The sequence below is a fragment of the Drosophila virilis genome, chromosome 6 (genome assembly GCF_030788295.1).
Source record: "Drosophila virilis strain 15010-1051.87 chromosome 6, Dvir_AGI_RSII-ME, whole genome shotgun sequence".
NCBI classification, from domain to species: Eukaryota; Metazoa; Arthropoda; class Insecta; order Diptera; family Drosophilidae; genus Drosophila; species Drosophila virilis.
Window position 1 is genome coordinate 703,426 of NC_091548.1, and position 17,461 is coordinate 720,886.

Sequence of the window (17,461 nt, forward strand, 5' to 3'; positions counted from 1 at the left end):
TATTTTAACAAAGCAAAGAACTAGCTTAAAAACTAAAAATGTAAGGATTGACAATATTACCCTGGCAGCTGAGACCTTTGGCTAACTCATAAGTAGTACATGTATTGGTATTTATTACATTTAAATGATTTTTATCAATTATGCGATTATATAATATATTGGGTCCATGCAGTGTCAGTCTTTAAGTCCGTCCGTCTGTCTGTCTGTCTGTCTGTATATCCCACAGAAAAATGGTCTTCAGTTTGTAGTTTTAAATCAGTGGGCCTACGCAAAACAGAAAAATATAGTATTAACAATTTTATCGGAAGGTACATAGTTAAGAGTTTCCAACTAGGAGATCCCCTAAGCCCACACTATGAGAAATTCAGGATTTCGATATTGACTAACATCAAGAACATATAATTTAGCGATGATATGTAATGTAATCGATTTTAAAGTTTTCCATTTTTTATTACCTAGCAGGAAAATTAAAATATCTAATATATATCTAGTTCTGCGTCCAAAATTGTAGATATTAGATTTTATTCCCAATTGCTGCTCATGGAAAATTTAAATCAAGCCGTAAATATGCTTAAAGTCCGTCGAATAACGAACCAAAAGTTGAAATCAAAGCTTTCCGGTTAGTATTGCTGTTAAAAATCGTAAACGCAAAGAAAAATTTCGATAATTAAACCTTTTTTAATGAGAAACTTTATACACCACATTTTTGACGCTCATTTGCAGGGAAATGCATTTTCCGTAAAGTGCGAAACACCCCTTAAATGAATTTAAAGCAAAAATGCGACAGATCGGATTGTAAGCAAAAAGTTGCATACATGCAATTTTTGAGATTTTACCACACTTGCGGGCGGAAATTCCAAGAGCCCTGTCTCAATAAAATATCTTCTGTCCCCTAGCTATTTCGGTTTGGGCTATGAGTTGATCTCCAATAAGTCAGTCGGTCAGGACAAACAGTTTTATATATAGAGATATAGACAAATATATGAGAACTTACCAGCAAATTGAATAATATATAACCACAACTCAGGAATATCAACAATTAAATCGTTAGCACACTCGCTAAATTCCTTGTATGCAAGTTTAAAGTGATCCACAGACATGAAATGCTGTTGCATAAGTTGGGCAACTGTGATTGCCAGGCATCTTCTGTATTGTTTACCCACATTCGATAAATGCAAATAATCAGTTAATATATAAAACAAAAAGCCGCACAGTTGGGGCTCTGATATCCGTTTTATGCACTTGACAACCGTTGGACTGGCCGAATTGGAACCCGCCGCAAGTTCGATCATTTCCGACACGACGGACTTGAAGAGCTTCAGATCGTTTTCTCTTGGCTCAATAAACATTGCTGGCGGTGCAACGCCTTTAGTAGGTTGAGAAGCAGAAACAGCAGAGATTGAGGCACTTGATAAAGGCTGCTGATCGCTCCCCCTGTATATCCCGGCCGAGCTGCTTAACGAACCAGAACCCAGACCCTAAAAGCGATGCGTATTCATGAAATGAAAAGAAATACAAGCAAAACAAGCGAGTATTTACCTTGTTGGAATGCCGGCTCGGCGGCGCCTGTTGAGTATACTTTGAGTGACTAGCAGATTTTTGCATTGAAGAGTTCATCATGCCGCGGCCTTGCTGATTTTGGCCAACGCGCGACGACGAGTTTTCCCGTGAGCCTTGTGACGAGCCAGTTCGCGAGTGCATGCCTATTTCAATTTAATTCATATTAATTAACTTACATTGAATGGGGGTATAGAATATGATATTGCTCACCTCGGTCACCATAACGATCACGCTCCATAGAGCCTTTGTTGTATGAGCCCTTGTTTCTGGGCCCGCTTCTGTCGCGGTCTCTGTCGGTGCTGTTTTTATCTGTTAACGATGAGAGCGCGGCAAATGAATTGGAAGGCGTTGTCGTTGGCGTTGAGGATTGTCTATTGGCATTGTTATTCCAAATAAATTGATTAACTCCACCCATCTTTTTGGTATCCAAATTCTGATTGAGCTGTAATGTCTACCAAAAGAATATATATGCATATAAATATAATTCGATTCGAAATTGCGTTATGTGAAAACAACTAACCAAACCCTCAAGTTTGTTGCTGTCAACAGCCTGAGAGCGGCTGCCTTTACTAGTCTGCACGTGCCACGTATTATCGTCATTGTTTCCATTGGAGTGAGCGTTATTGCCGCCGCTATTGTTGCCGCTGCCACTACCACCGCCACCACCGCTGTTCGACTGTTGATGGCGCATGTTGGCGCCGCCATCGCCGCGCTGACTGTGACTGCCACCATAGCCGCCGGCTGATCTCGAGTCGCCGAAACGAGAGCTGCTGCTGCGTTCGTCACGTTTACCGGAACCGGAACCCGACTGCGGTCCATTGGGGATGGACGAAGATATTGATCCGCTGTAGTTAATATATTGTGCCGATAATTGCTCGTTTTTAGCCTCCTTTTCAATTTGTCCCATTGTCTTGGGCGCCTCGTTGCGCGAGGTCTGCCATTTATTTTTACGCAAATCAATAACGTCCTGGAGCATGAAGCGTACGCGCGAACTAACTTTGGCACCATCCTTGTCGCCTTTGCTAGCTATTGCCTGCATTCTGGTAATTGACTTCTCAAGTGAATAACAGCGACCAGGATCCTTGGCATTGACCGGCGTCTGCTCAAACTTTGCGCCCACTGTTGTCAGGAGCTTGCACAGGCATTCCAGCATGTCTTCTGAATGAGGATTGAGCAGTGTATCGATACAAGAGTAAATGATTTTGCCAGTTAACATAGATATTTTGAAGAGCTCGCCAATGAAGCGCACTGTACCGCCTGATCGGCGGCGTATCTTCCGCTCCTCTTCTTCCAAAAGGGCTTCCAGTTCAGCCTTTTCGTTGGGATCCGTACACTTTTTAATCTTCTCTAGGAAGGGCTGCAGCCTTTTCTCTTTGGCTGCACCTTGGGAGACATTCTGCGTAAACTCCTTTTCAGTTTTGTCGAGCAGAGCGTTGCGAAAGTGTTGCAGATTTGATTTGGTGCCACTTTCCATTCGCTCGTCTCGCGCTTTCACCTCGCTAATGAGGCGATGACACAGTCTGGCATACGAAACTGAGAAGTTTGGTTCATCTATGGCCTTTTCGAAAACAAGAACAATCACTTCGTCCATTTTGTCTGGTGTATCAATCTTTAGCTTGATTATCTCCTCGACTAGGGTATCGAACCTCTCGGGCGTTAGCTTATTAAGAATTCCACGCACCCGCCGCACAAGATCGTCCTTTTCTTGAGTTGTCCTGATATCGGAGCTGTTCTCACCGTCCTGTTTGGTTGCAAGTCGCGGTCGCCAGGCATTTTCGGTTTCATTGAGCTTGACATCTTGGTTAAGCGATAGATTCACATGGATCATGCCCTTCATGCTGCTTCTGCCTTGTACACCGGACATGGAGACTTGTTTGCCAGCAAAATTGCTGCCCGAGTCGCTGTTCCGATTGCCTCCAATCATTCCAACCATCGATTGCACACGCTTATTGTTATTGTTGTTGTTGTTGTTTCGCATAAACAATGGCATTAGGTTCGGATGTGGCAGAATCGATACATTCTTCACCTCGGGCTGTACACGCGAGGCCTTTGCCTCGCGCAGCTGCAGAAGTTGCTCGCGATCGTACTGTTTTTTTCCTCCAGGATTATTCGGCGACCATTGACCTTCGTTATAGTTAATTAACGTGGAAATTCCCGACTCCGACGCCGTCGCGACTTGTTCCTGTTCACCACCCACTTTGTCTGGCACCACATCTTGGCGGACGGTCGCCACTGTGGTGCTAGGCGTCGATTTTTCGGTTGCGCTTTCGATTTCAACATTTGCGATTTCCTTAATTGTTGCTGTTGCCGTTGTTGTAGTTGTCGATACACAAGTCTCTTCCCCGAGTAGCATTTTCGCGCGATCAGTCTCATCGGTTAGGATTTCATCTGTACTTGATGGCTGAGTCGAGGGCTCAGCATCTTTTTCGCTTGAAATAGGCTCCGTTGGATCGTTTGGATCGGTTACGTCAAGATGCGAAATCTTGGTTGTCAGAGGTGCATCTTTGCGAACTGAGGGTTGACTAACGCTCGGGCTCGGGGCCTGTTTATCAACTTGTTCGCTTAAAATAGGATCCGTTGCAGATGTTTTTGGAGAAGCGCTTGGATCAGCGGATGACACATGCATTGGCGTTGGTTCACTGGCCGTAGTCGAAGGGTCGGCAGCTACTTCTTCCGATTTTGGTGTGTTTATATGAACATTAAAACTTGTTTCACTGCTGCCGAATGCAGCTTGTCCTAAGCTGTCTTTAATATGTGCAGTAGCTGAGGGAATTTCCGAAGGTATTTCTGACGACTTCGGCGCGGCGTCAGCCACGGGCTCGTGTCCGGGGTCGACCATCGAATTGGGCTTTTGACAATCTTGGCTGATCGATTCTAAGGAGTCCACTGTCACACTTTCCCCCTGATATTGCTCGGCAGGCAATGCGCTTTGCGAAAGCGTCTCATTAACGACTGTGTCGATTTTCTCCGTAGTTTCTTTTCCCTTTTGCGTCCAGTATCGATTACTTTTTTCAAGCACTTCTTGATGCATTTCGTGGAGCTTCTTTTGAATGTCGCCGACTGCAGTCCTTGGGACTAATTTTGTTGGAGTATCAAGACAGGCTGAAATAAATAATCCAATATATATACAATACATTCAAATTTTAACATCTTTAGACTCTTCGATTTTAAATTGCATATATGCTACGAAATGAACGTAAGTTTAAATATTTGATAACCGATTATCCCAAACGCTATAGTTATTCGACATTGATCAAATTTGGTCGGAACATAATATTCTTAACCGTTTCTTCTTTGGAGGCTTTCTGAACTAAACTATTTACGAATGCATGCCTTTGATATTTTGCTTAAATGTAGAGAAGCTCCCAATTGACAAGATTGGCTAAGAACACCAAAATCGTATAATTTTTATATGAATTGTATTACTGAATCAGATAAATATCTCTAAAAAAAATCTCTGTTACAAAATCGGTAATCCAAATAAACCTGTTTTGCTTATGGTAAATATTTAAAAGGTTTTCACTTTGGCACGCCGATGATTTAATACCCTTGGAGAGCCAATCTTTTCATAATGTTCATAGTGCTCTGCTCGAATCTAAAAGGCACGAAAAAAATAAAACAAAAATTGATAAAAGGTTTTTATAACAGAACCTACTTGTCGACCGATTGTTCCTATGACAGCTATTTGCTTTATTTGTCAGATATAAATAACATTTTGTATATCTTATAACCCAAGTTAAGTCAAGATATATTGAACAACCCAAAAAGTTTTTCATAATAGAACCTACTTTTCGACCGGTCTTTCCTATGGCAGCTATGTGATATACTGGTCTGCGTACAACAGAAAGAAGGACTTCTGCAAAGTTTCATTGACGATACCCTTAAAACTGAGAGACTATTTCGCATAGAAATAGACAGACGGACATGGCTACATCGAATCGGCTGTTGATACTGACCAAGAATATATATACTTTATGGGGTCTGAGATGCTATGCGTTACACAAAACTATAATACCCGCAAGAGTATAAGAAATGTGTGGGATTTTGGAAATTCAAAAAGAAAAGCCAACTATAAATTCTACAGAATTATCAGTCGCATTATCCTAACAAATCACAATTAGGTTTACCTATTAGCTACAAATTTTAAATATATTAAGGATTTTTACTTGTATAACGTAGAGATAATGTCAAATTAGATGATATCACCCGTAAAGGTATATGTATAAATATACCAACATATCAGATCAGACATACCAGTTGTTTGTTGTGCTATATTTTCTATCCATTACACTGTAATTATCACAGACGAGGTGGAGTTAAGATGTCAAGCATTAAGATAATTAACATCTGAATTTTGGTATTATTTTTATTAAGTCAAGATATCTATTATAATATTGATACTGGATAATATATATATGCAACCAATGTGGTGTATTCTTTGAGAACTGTGCACACGTTTTTCGAATACGTAAATACCTATGTTCATATGTTTTAATTTATTCATTTGTTAATTCTTTTCCTTTTGAGAGTTGTGTGCGTGTCCCACCAATGTCGCGTTGTTGAGTAGCGCTATAGATAGACACACAGATGATATCGAATCGCACTAACACACCCAAAATGATTGCATCGATCGGCTAGTTGAGACCGGCCGCGGTTCAAGCAGCAAGCAGCCACCGCAAATGAAATCGCTGCACAGGCGAGCGAGGCAAACAGAAATACGAGCAAGCAGCAGCTGGCGCCAGCGCCAGCAGCAAGCAAAAAGCGGCAAACAAGCTTATAACGTGTTACGAGTAGCAAAAGCAAAAGTGAAAATACATACATACATGCAGAGACTCTCGCATACACACACGCATACATGTTCACGCAATACAGACGCACGCGCACAATTCAGGGCAAAGAACGTATTTGTATGTGCGGGTGCTGATCAAATTGGAATACTTTAATGTGATTGGCTCACATTCTTGAGATTGAGAGACAAGCAACGAAGGAAACGGAACGAACCAAGAGCCAAGAAGAGAGCGGAACAAATAGAGAGAACGAAATAAAAGCTGACGAGAGTGAGTGCGGTCAATATTCTATATATGTATTTCTTGCTGCTAAAGTAGACGACGACGCACGTGGACAAATTAACTAAAGGAATATCCACATCTATTCATCTATAAGACATACATACATACATTTACATGTATGTATTTATAGATAAGCACGTCAGTTTGTGTGACAGGAAATAACGATGCACAAAACAACAACAGTACTTTTTAAACGTTTGCATTTGCAATAAAAATGGACTTTTGACCCCTTAAATAAATTCTCTGACTAATATTATTAAGGAATTTCAAATTGCCCACTCAAGAGTGCACGCCTACGAGAACAGTTATAAGTGAACGGTTGGCGAATATCGTAATTAACAAACTGCGGAGATAACGTCATATGTTTGCGAACTTTAAATACCCTTTAAATCTTTGTTATCGGCTGCGCATCCAAGTGTCTGCATATTCAATGAAGAGTACATTAGCCTCGAACCTGTGTAACTATATAAGAACTTATATACAAAATTTGCTATTGCTACCTCTTTTAATCTAAAATTCGACTGTTATCGATTTCATGGTGACGCATATAACTCAAATATATAAACCCTACAGACAGACGAACTCAGCTATTGCTTTTTAATACATTCTCTAACACGCCGAAGATTAAATACCCTTATATATAGCAGGCTTAGTATTGTGCACCTATGGGAGATATATTGGAAAGCTTGAATATTGTGAAGAAGCGAAAATTGTTCGTACAAAAAATTATTTATCGACCGACTATTCCAATATAGCTATAAGATACAGATATAAAAAAATGTTAAGCTAGTTTCAGTTATCGTCAAAAACAAAAACTTCAATTTTGATGGATCACTCCTATGACATCATAGTGATACATTGGTCCGATGCTGCAAAGATCTTGCTTAACATACATGCATATATATATGTATATATAAATTCGATTTACAAAGATACCCTGTGTTAAGCTCTCCAGAATACATTCCTGCACTTACTTATATTTACAAGACTATAGGAAAGAATAATAAATAGTATACAGTTACGGAAAAACAAGAAATATAAGAACTTGATCTTTCAATGGTAAACTAGAATTTATAATCCAAGTGTTGTAGACTATATATTTATAATGTAATAGGGACAGGGAATAAAATACATTTATATGTGCTTTAGTTAATATTTAATTACATTAGCGCAAAAGCATATGCGTTTATTATCAATTAGTCGACACACACTTCAGGATGCTATTTGAAGTCCTACAAATTATAAAATGATCGGACAAAATTATTTTAGACGGAATTTCCCATAGTGAAGGTAAGGAAGGAGCATTCAGATTCGGTGTGAATATCTTCGGCACGCCCAAGATCTAATACCCTTGCAGACCCAACCTTTTCATAATGCCCATAGTGCGTTGCCCCTATCTAAGAAGTACCGGGAAAATAGTATATGCCGAGTTTGGTCAAGATATCTTGATAATTAAAATGTTTTTTCATACGACTTAATTTTCGACCGATCGTTCCTATGGCAGCTATATGATATAGTGGTCCGATATTAATACGATTTTGCACATATATGAGGAGTAAAGTAAAACTAATAAATGCCGAGTTTGGTTAAGATATCTTGAAAAACAAAATGTTTTTTCATACAAAAACTTAATTTTCGACCGATCGTTCCTATGGCAGCTATATGATATAGTGGTCCGATCTTAATAGGATTTTGCATATATATGAGGAGTAAAGTAAAACTAATAAGTGCCGAGTTTGGTCAAGATATCTTGAAAAACAAAATGTTTTTCATACAAAAACTTAATTTTCGACCGATCGTTCCTATGGCAGCTATATGATATAGTGGTCCGATCTTAATAGGATTTTGCATATATATGAAGATTAAAGTGAAACTAATAAATGCCGAGTTTGGTCAAGACATCTTGACAAACAAAATGTTTTTTCATACAAAAACTTAATTTTCGACCGATCGTTCCTATGGCAGCTATATGATATAGTGGTTTTCACATATGTGCTGCGTGCAACAGAAAGAGGGCGTTCTGCAAAGTTTCATTAAGATAGCTTTAAAACTGAGGGATTAGTTCGCATAGAAAAAGACAGACGGACAGACGGATATGGCTATATCGACTCGGCTGTTGGTGCTGATTAAGAATATATATACTTTATGGGGTCGGAGATGTCTCCTTCTATGCGTTACACATTTCACGACAAAATTATAATACCCTCTGCAAGGGTATAAAAAAGAAGAAAGGGCTATCTTCGGCACGCCGGAGATATAATACCTGCGCATACCCAACCATTTCATACATTTTAGACCAATCTTTATTATGACAGCTATTTCATATAAGATTTTCCATATATACATATATGAAGAGCATAGTAAAACTAATAAATGCCCAGTTTGGTCAAGGTAGCTTGATAACAAAAGTTTTCTACTTTTCGACCGATCGTTTTGAAGGCAGCTTTATGATATAATGGTCCGATTCAAGTTGGTTCCGATATGTGAACTGCGTACAACAGAAAGAGAGACTTATATAATATATATACTTTATGGGGTTGGAGATGTCTCCTTCTATGCATCACGCATTTCACGACAAAATTATAATAAGGGTAATATAAATATACAAGAACACAAATTGAAAAGAAAAGTTCTTATGGTGCATTTACGATATACTGACTTAGTTAATAACTGTGGCCAGCAGAAATAGAATCAAGGCCAAAGTAATTAAGGTTATTTTGACTCAACTGGCCAATCTTTAAATATAAGACTATTTGTTTTGACTGACTCACTGACTGATTGGTGGTTGGATTGGATTGGAAAGGTTGTAACCTTATGTGAAAGAGAGCTGGGGTCTGGGAAAAAATTGCGAGGAACGGTCATATGCAACTTTTATGTTTAACAACGAATCGGTCTTAAACTGATTTTCAAAGGTCTTTGTTCAAATTCACACCTTTTGGAAAATGCATCCCTCGTTGGTGGAAAGGGGGGTCAATGATTTCGGGCTCAAATTCATTTCCAAAGATGGTAATGAGACGTAAATTGCGACGTGTTTCACACTTTTTGCAAACATTTTTTTGTGCAAAACATAACATTGGGCGGAGAGTTCAAGATAGTACCGGTCGAAAAAGTTATATATTTAACATGTGAGCACAAAGGTAATAAAGTATAAAAGTTAAAGGTATAAAGCTTAACAATTATGATTGAAAGGCTAGGCTTCCATTTATTTGACTAGATGCCCGAACTTTGAATATACCCAGCTTAATAATCATAATAATAATTAATAATCAGTAATCAGTAATCGAAATGAGAAGCATAAAACGACTTACGAGATGAATAAGCCGTAGACGACGACTCAGACCCATCTTTCGGAGACACTATAGAAATTCTGAAAAACAACATTTTCTTTAATAATAAACGCGATTTATATTTTTTTAGGTGACTTACTTTTTATTCTTGTACTTCTGGGAAGTTGGTAATATTTCTACAGATGGAGCATCGGACATCGCTGATACCACCGGGGTCTGTCCCATGATAATATCCTGGCGCTGAGCGATAATTTGTTCTGAAGCAAAGTGTGGACAAAAATCGATTTGAGAAAATTATTGATGATTAGTGTAAATACCTAATTTGTAGTGGGCCCTTGGGTCAGGGACTGACACACTACTGGATAGACACATACCACCAGCGTCTGGCTGGGAAAAGCACATCGGAACATCTGGCTGAACGATGGCTGCTGTCGTTGCTGCTGTCGCAGCTGGCCCTGGCCCTGGCTCCTGGCTATCGATGTCCGTACTCGCATTACTCTATGTAATAGAATTTACGTTATTAAACTGAATTGAGATGAAACCTTAATCGAGACATACCTTATCCAGATCATCCAGTATATTCTTTTGTGTTGCCGGATCGATGATCTGTAAACGGTGCTGATGTCGACGTCTACTCGTTGTCGGCACCTGAACCGGCTGTGGTGCCACGTTCGCTGGCATAACGCTGACCATTGGCGGCACACCCACACCAACTTGCCCGCTCCCGGTGCCACTGACACCGATAACTGTGTTACCGCCCGGCTGTACGGCGCCGGTTAGCAGCTGCAATTGGGTGGGAGAAGCCCCTGGACCAGCCAGCGGTCCGTTGGGGCCGGGCATCGTGTTGCCAATGTTAACGCTAGTATTAACGCTCACACCGCTGCGCGTATGGGGCGGCTGTTGCTGAAGTTGAGGAAGATATTGATAGGGATAGTAGGAAATGGGAGCGGGCGCATATTGTATATGAGGCGTTTGATAAGTTGGTTGTCGCTGTGGAAATTGTGGGTACTGTTGCAACATCATGCTTGGATACATCGTTGGCATGTGTACGTGGCGGGCTCCGCCTGCGCCGGCACCGCGCGGTGTATTTGACGTAGGCGGCGGTCCACGAAAAATTCCACTTTGTTGATTAGAACGGTTGTTTCCAGAACTGTTGTTTCCAGATGACACATACTGCAAAAGCAGAAACATTTTTTGTTTTACTTTCAATAACTATTTCTTTTTAACTTGGGGTGTATGTAAAATATTCTATAAATTTACTTTTATTTTGTATTGTGCTTATATTGCATTTTTATGGAGATCGATTTCTTTAAATTTTAAGCATCTAACATTCCCCGATATTCTGGTATTTTAATGACTTCTCTTATTTTTGTTATCCTTAGTTTATATTCTTCATAGAATATAATTGGAAAGCTATATCCAGCTAGTCATATCTGGCCAGCAGACTATTTTATGCAATGCATACTCCTTTATCCACCATCCCTCATATTTAAAGTATAAAATAATGTACCCTGTGCTCAGCACTAATCACATCAAAATTGTGATTAGTCAGCACTAATCACATCAAAATTGTGAATCACAGCTTATTTTATGCACTTACACTTCTGTGTGCAACGTTATCTAATGGTACACCTTTGCTCTGCTTCAAGAATTGGCTTGAAAATAATTTTATTTTGATTTTATTATTTGAAGTGGAAATATCACATTAATTGTAATAGAGTAACGGTCAAACTCAAAGAAAAGTTGTCAACTTCAATACGACTACAGTGCAAAATGTTAAACCTCAGAATCGGGTGCAAAGTAAGCTGAAAGGACCCCTTTCAATTTTCAAAAAGTATGTGAAGTGACCAACCTGCGACTACCAATGCATCGAGTTCGAGAAGTGCAAGCAATGTTCCCTGCGGAGACTCAACTTGGCTGGAGAATACGTTTCGAAGCTCCAGGTTTTTGGGAACTTTGAAATATTAGCAGATGAGACAAGGTTGACGGCGGACGAAGCGTCATGTCTGTCATCTGGATGTACATGTTACCTTTCATTAAGAGTACATTAAACAAACATCTGCACGAATTCTAAGTTTTGGCGTGGTTTTATTAGCATTACTAGCCGAAAGGCAAAGCGAGTCCTGGCTGATTTACAGCTCCGCCGGATAAATCAATATTGGACCAAACAAAATTATCAATAACAACAAACTTAAGGAGGAGCTGAAAGTCTTCAGTCTAAAAGTCTTAAGGCCACAACATTAAACATTAATTCAAGCATAAGTGGTCAGCTCTGTATAGCTTAGTTGTAACAACTGCATAAGTAGATATTCTCACTATCAATAAAATTAAACGAAGAACTTAGCATCATATCATTGTCAAGAAATAAAGTGCGCTCCTTATACAATAAATTGAATACTTTTTGCATTTGTGCCCCGTTTACTCAGAACTCTACGAGAACATTTAGCACATTCTTGAGTCAAATAACCCATATTCATTAACTAAAAATCTAAGTTTTGTTTAGAATAACAAGATTAGCCACAATTCCTTAATACTGTTTCAGGATGCCCACAACTCCACCGAACAGATAAGACAGCTTCAAGAAAACAAATATTTTAAAACGATTTTTTCTATGGGACCTACAAGGCCAAGAAGTTGGGTTATTTGATAGTACATCTACCCTTTAAGTCTTTGCGATGGATACGTTTATACGGACAACAGGTAGGGCAAGGCATGGCTAAACTTGGCACTGTTAATCCTGATCAAGAATAAATACATGCATATACACTTCTAGCGGGCATTGCCCACCCTTGCTTGTGGAATGTTTTACCTTTCCACTAATTACACGCCCGTAGAAAATTTAAGTCGACCCATTTTGAGCTCCGATATTATTAAAATAAATTCATCGAATACTGTTGAAATCAACGGATGCCGCCCATGTTAGGCTTGAGGTGAGAATCTCGAATATGAAGAACAAACCTTCACTTTTTAAACAGGTCTTTGACCCGCTTTTGCCACCCAAGAGCGTATCCAATAAATTCCCACAAAGATCTAAACAAAAACGTTTCATGCGTGGGCGGAATTTTTCAAATCACTGAAAGACGAATTCATTAAGCTCTTATATGGAAAATAAGTTCGATGCATAAAGGACAAAACTTAAAATGTAGCCTACAAGATCTTTGAATCGCATTTTCCTCTGAGGAAGCTGGGATTCTGTGAAAAGTGCAAAACACGTCTTAAATGATTTTTAATCTAGATCTTTGAAAATGAAATTGCAGAATATTACATTAATTATTGCAATATGTTTGCAAGACTATTTAATTGGAAGGAACACTAAAATAAAATTTCTATTCTGCCTTTTCTCTTAAGGGCGTTATTTGCGGGAATCGTTTCATATCATTTTACAATTTTAAATCCTTTTAAATGCGCTTTTTGCTGTCTTAAACGAATTTGAAGCTAATTCTGAACAGCGTCGTTTTTGAACAATTATCATTTCTGAGTTTTTGAAAAAAAAAAACTTTTCCCAATTCATCCGATTCGTACTAGAGAATAGAGTATATATTGATAAGCTTTCTATCGAAGGATTTAATTTTTGGACCGAGAATAAAGTTGTCCGATCAGACCTGCAAAAAAGGCCGGCCCTATGCAAGGTTTTTGTCGATAGCGTACATAAATTGATAAATACGTCTGTCGATATAATTATATATAGAGGTGGGCAATTATATTTGTGGAGCTCGCAAGATGGTGTGTTTGGCCTACCTCTTGGGCTGGTTGGAAGCTGCTGTTCGACAGCAGATTATTATTTTTATAGTCGTATTTCCTATTATCGATACAACTAACGCCGACGCTAACCCCAACGCCCAACAGGCTTTTCTCGTGCATAGCATAAGGTCCATTGGAGGCGCCAAGTTGAATGCCATGCGAGTTGGTCAACGCGATGAGGCTCTGATTGCTGCCGTTGCCGCTGTTATTGCTGCTGCCGCTGGCTCCGCCGCCGCCACCAGTTGTATGTTGTATGCTGTTATTTGTGGTTGCAACATTTGCTGGCCCTTTGGGCATATCCGATACCGCCGAAACGCTGCCCACGAAACGACAATTGGGCTCTATGACTCCACTATTGGCGGCCGCCAATTGCGGCCTGTGGCCAGTTAGATTATAGATGGCAGATGCATTCAGCTCTGCAGTATTCAACTGACAGTTGTTGACGGTCATAAGGTTGCCGCCGCTGCAGATGACCGTCGACCTCTCAAGCTGGGCTCCACCAGCTGAGATTGCCGGCGCAATGTTAGCTCGGTTGACCACATTCGCATAACTCTGTTGTTGCTGCTGCTGCTGCTGCTGCTGCTGTGTCTGCTGTGTCTGTTGCAAATGATGCGACTGCGGCTGGTGTGTGTGTGTGCTCATGTGTGTCGACTGCTGCTGCTGACCATTCGTCGTTGAGGTTGTTTTCAGTATGGAAACTACGTTGTATGCTTTGTTAATCTGAAACTGCGGCTGGGTTGTGCTGTGCTGTGGCAGGGGCTGCTGCTGCTTCGTGGGCGGCACTTGCGAAGCGTACTTTTTAGTCTTTTTATTGGTCGGTAAAATCTACAACAGATGGCAAAAGTTTCATATTGTTGGGGTACAGACTTCAACTGCGCCCCATTCGTATGCACATTTATGTATATTTAACATAAAATGGAAACCAAAACCAACGAAACGAACCGAGCCGAGCAACTTGAATGAAAATAACGATCTATTCATTTCGACAAAGAAACAAATCAAATTAAGAAGTTGGCTGCTCGAATTAAAACAAGACAATATTTTGCGGTCAGAATCTCGCAATAGCTCGTTAATTAATTTTGAAAGCAATGTGAAAATCTTAGATAAAAGGTTTCACAACTGAAAATACTTTTGAAACCCATAAAAACGTTGTCAGCAGGCAAAATTAAAATTTTTAACAATTACATATTCATAACTAACCAATTAAATTCAACAAAAATCAAACTGCAAATACAAAAAATTTTTATTTTTACAATTATTTTGATATTCGAAATCCCGAATACAAATTTTTAGAAACAACTTCGCTCAACTGAAGCTTGCGGCCAGTGAGTATTTTGTGATAAATAGTTATTGATATAACGCAATAAAGTAATTTTAAAAAATGCTCATGGTGACTGTTTAAGGTCTAATAAATTAAACATTAAAAGCCTCCTCCAGCTATTATAAAAATGCATTAAAAAAAAAGAGGACTCTAGTAGGGAATTCTCCACCAAAGTACAACCTGAACCCAGCTGTCTTAGTTATTGTATTCCAGCTTCCCATTCTACATAATGTACACAAAGTCAGAGTTCTCCTCTGAGTCATACACTAGAGAAATTCTTGCGTATCCGTAAAATCCTTATTATCTAAACTCGAAATTTGTGGAAATACTAAAGTGCAAGACTCTAAACCATCTAATGAGTTTTTTAAATGTTGGGGAACGAGGAATTATCCAAAAAGCGAGACAAATTTCGTGTCTATAGCTATATATACCCTCGAAATATTTGCAATTTATCAACTTCAATCTGCACGGAAAATAGAAGGAGCCACGTCTCTAGCTAGTTGTGAAGCTCAGAGATCAACGCTCATACATACGGACAGGCCGACGGACACGGCTAGATCGACTCAGCTGCATGAAAAAATCTGCCTTTCTGTACATTTAAATACAATTACATCCTATGTACCCATCTTCAATGGATTTAAAAAGAAAAGAAAAATAGTTAGACTAAGCCTAGATGGAGAAACAGCTATGTATTCAGACAAAATGGAACAGCTTCTTTTTACCCCACACTTCTCTTGGCTCAAATTTTATCGGAAGACATTCGTAATAGATCACATACGCTGGGCTTTTAGCTGTTTTCAGTGTCTTAGAGCATATTATGTATACTGAGAAGGCGTAAGGAAGCACAACATACCATATTTTGAGGCTGCATGGTTTTAGCAATATCGGCTTGTGTTGATAATGTTGGAGCAGCTGGTTGCATTACGAAGGGACCGATCCGTTTGGAAATTGTATCGTCAAACGGATGCGAATTCCGTTTTGTTCGACGATCTCCGGGACGATTTTTGACCCGTTAGCAACCTGTCACACAACCATTTGATTATGCTGCTGTGGAATTTATTTCCATTATTATAAAGGTTATTCTGTTTGTGTGTGTGTGGGAAAATATTCTTACCTTCAAAAATTTAGTTCTATTATATAAAAAGAAATTCAGGAAAATAATTCCGGTAATTTGTGGACATGAACTCGACCTGTAATCAAAAAATTAATAAGACAATTTTAAAATTATTTAAAATTTAAAAATATGTAAAAAACGATTTTCAAAAAATTAAAATAAAATATTCAAATATTGCAAATTTAACATTTCGTATAAAATGGGACTTCCAAAAATTAAAAAACCAATGACAATTGTTTATATGTACATATACATTATATGTATATTGTATAAATTTGTCTAGTTCATTTTTCCCGATTCGACTGTTTTAACCTGCATACATGCATATATATATACATATATATGTGCATATATATATATATATAATATATACACGTATATATATATTGAAACAATAATAATCACTAGTCTTTAAATTAATTGATATTATAATTTATTGCAGTTTGCTTGTTAGGATTTTTAAGCCCCGCTTCACTTTAGCAAGTTTTTTTTATCATGCTTTTTCACCTACATATTTGCCGACGTTGCGACGTTGGCGCACATGCGAGCGGCTGAGAGAAACGAGGGAGGGGAAGCAGCGCGACGTACTGAACAAAACTCTTACACAAAGAAAATGAATGGTAAAAAATTTGATATGTGCCATATTGGTATAATCGCACAGTGATTGGCAGGTAATGAAATTCTGCATAGGTGTAGAATATTTTATATTTGAATATTATTAAGAGAGCAACGTCAACTAATTGCATTATGGTAAGAAATGTCATCATGTAATTTACTTTACGTCCGTTCTCTCGTTCTCAAACGTGTTTTACCTGGAGCATTCGTCACGCGTATATCAAGCGATTATATACAATAGAAAAAAAACAGTTCTTGCACTTTTAATGTATACTTGCACAGTAGCAAACTAAGTTATACTTGTCTTTCTTTATGTTTATTTCCAAAAACAAATTTTCTATCAATTTCATTCCACATGCAATGTGCTTCCTAGGAATGGTCAATTCGTAGCGATATATATCGATAGGCTGTGTGGGTAATGGTGACGTGCCATAGTTTTATTTTTGTGTCACAGTGACAACTATGACAACAACAAAAAAATACTAGGAGTGACGAACACAGCGATGCTTATTTCATCAAGTACAAATTCAATTAATAATTCCTAAGAACTTAAATTAAAAGTCCACCAAAGCAGAGACAAACATAATAATTTTAAGCAGGGTTTTGTTCATTTAATGTATTAGAAAACCTGTATGATTTCTTTTTATTTAACACATAACTCCAAATTTTCGTAAAAATTCTTAGCATTTCAATTTTTCCCAATCCCATTGATGTTTTTTAAACACACACTTTTACATTACTCAGCTTTCTAAGG

The 17,461-nt window shown here is 38.7% G+C and overlaps 1 protein-coding gene and 1 long non-coding RNA gene across 5 annotated transcripts; one reads left to right on the forward strand and one right to left on the reverse strand.

Moving 5' to 3' along the window:
- Positions 1–941: 941 nt before the first annotated feature.
- Positions 942–17,098, reverse strand: eIF4G1 (eukaryotic translation initiation factor 4G1). Of its 4 annotated transcripts, none has more exons than XM_032434269.2 (12): positions 16,905–17,098; positions 16,093–16,168; positions 15,832–16,022; positions 13,655–14,482; positions 10,475–11,089; positions 10,234–10,414; positions 10,056–10,173; positions 9,938–9,996; positions 2,081–4,662; positions 1,771–2,011; positions 1,540–1,703; positions 942–1,478 (listed from the first exon to the last, which is right to left on the reverse strand). In XM_032434269.2, exons 3-12 carry the CDS (start codon positions 15,898–15,900, stop codon positions 957–959), a joined length of 5,379 nt encoding a protein of 1,792 aa, XP_032290160.1. In that variant the 5' UTR covers positions 15,901–16,022; positions 16,093–16,168; positions 16,905–17,098; the 3' UTR covers positions 942–956. The 4 variants fall into 4 exon arrangements, with proteins under 4 accessions (XP_032290160.1, XP_032290161.1, XP_032290159.1 ...); XM_032434270.2 differs by having other exon boundaries at positions 10,291–10,414; positions 15,832–16,025; XM_032434268.2 differs by having other exon boundaries at positions 15,832–16,025.
- LOC116650499 (uncharacterized) lies at positions 5,299–10,463 on the forward strand. Its single transcript, XR_004303475.2, has 2 exons — positions 5,299–6,617; positions 10,047–10,463. It is a non-coding gene; the product is annotated as an uncharacterized lncRNA (long non-coding RNA).
- Positions 17,099–17,461: the final 363 nt, after the last annotated feature.

What these genes read in the sequence shown, in the direction of transcription:
- eIF4G1 (XM_032434269.2), bottom strand. Translation starts at nt 15,900, where the DNA reads ATGCAACCAGCTGCTCCAACATTATCAACACAAGCCGATATTGCTAAA. An exon ending in GCTTCCAACCAGCCCAAGAG is followed by an intron (nt 11,090 to 13,654) that starts GTAGGCCAAACA and finishes CTGCTTTTGCAG; the next exon opens with TATGTGTCATCTGGAAACAA. An exon ending in AAGGGCCCACTACAAATTAG is followed by an intron (nt 10,174 to 10,233) that starts GTATTTACACTA and finishes ACTTTGCTTCAG; the next exon opens with AACAAATTATCGCTCAGCGC.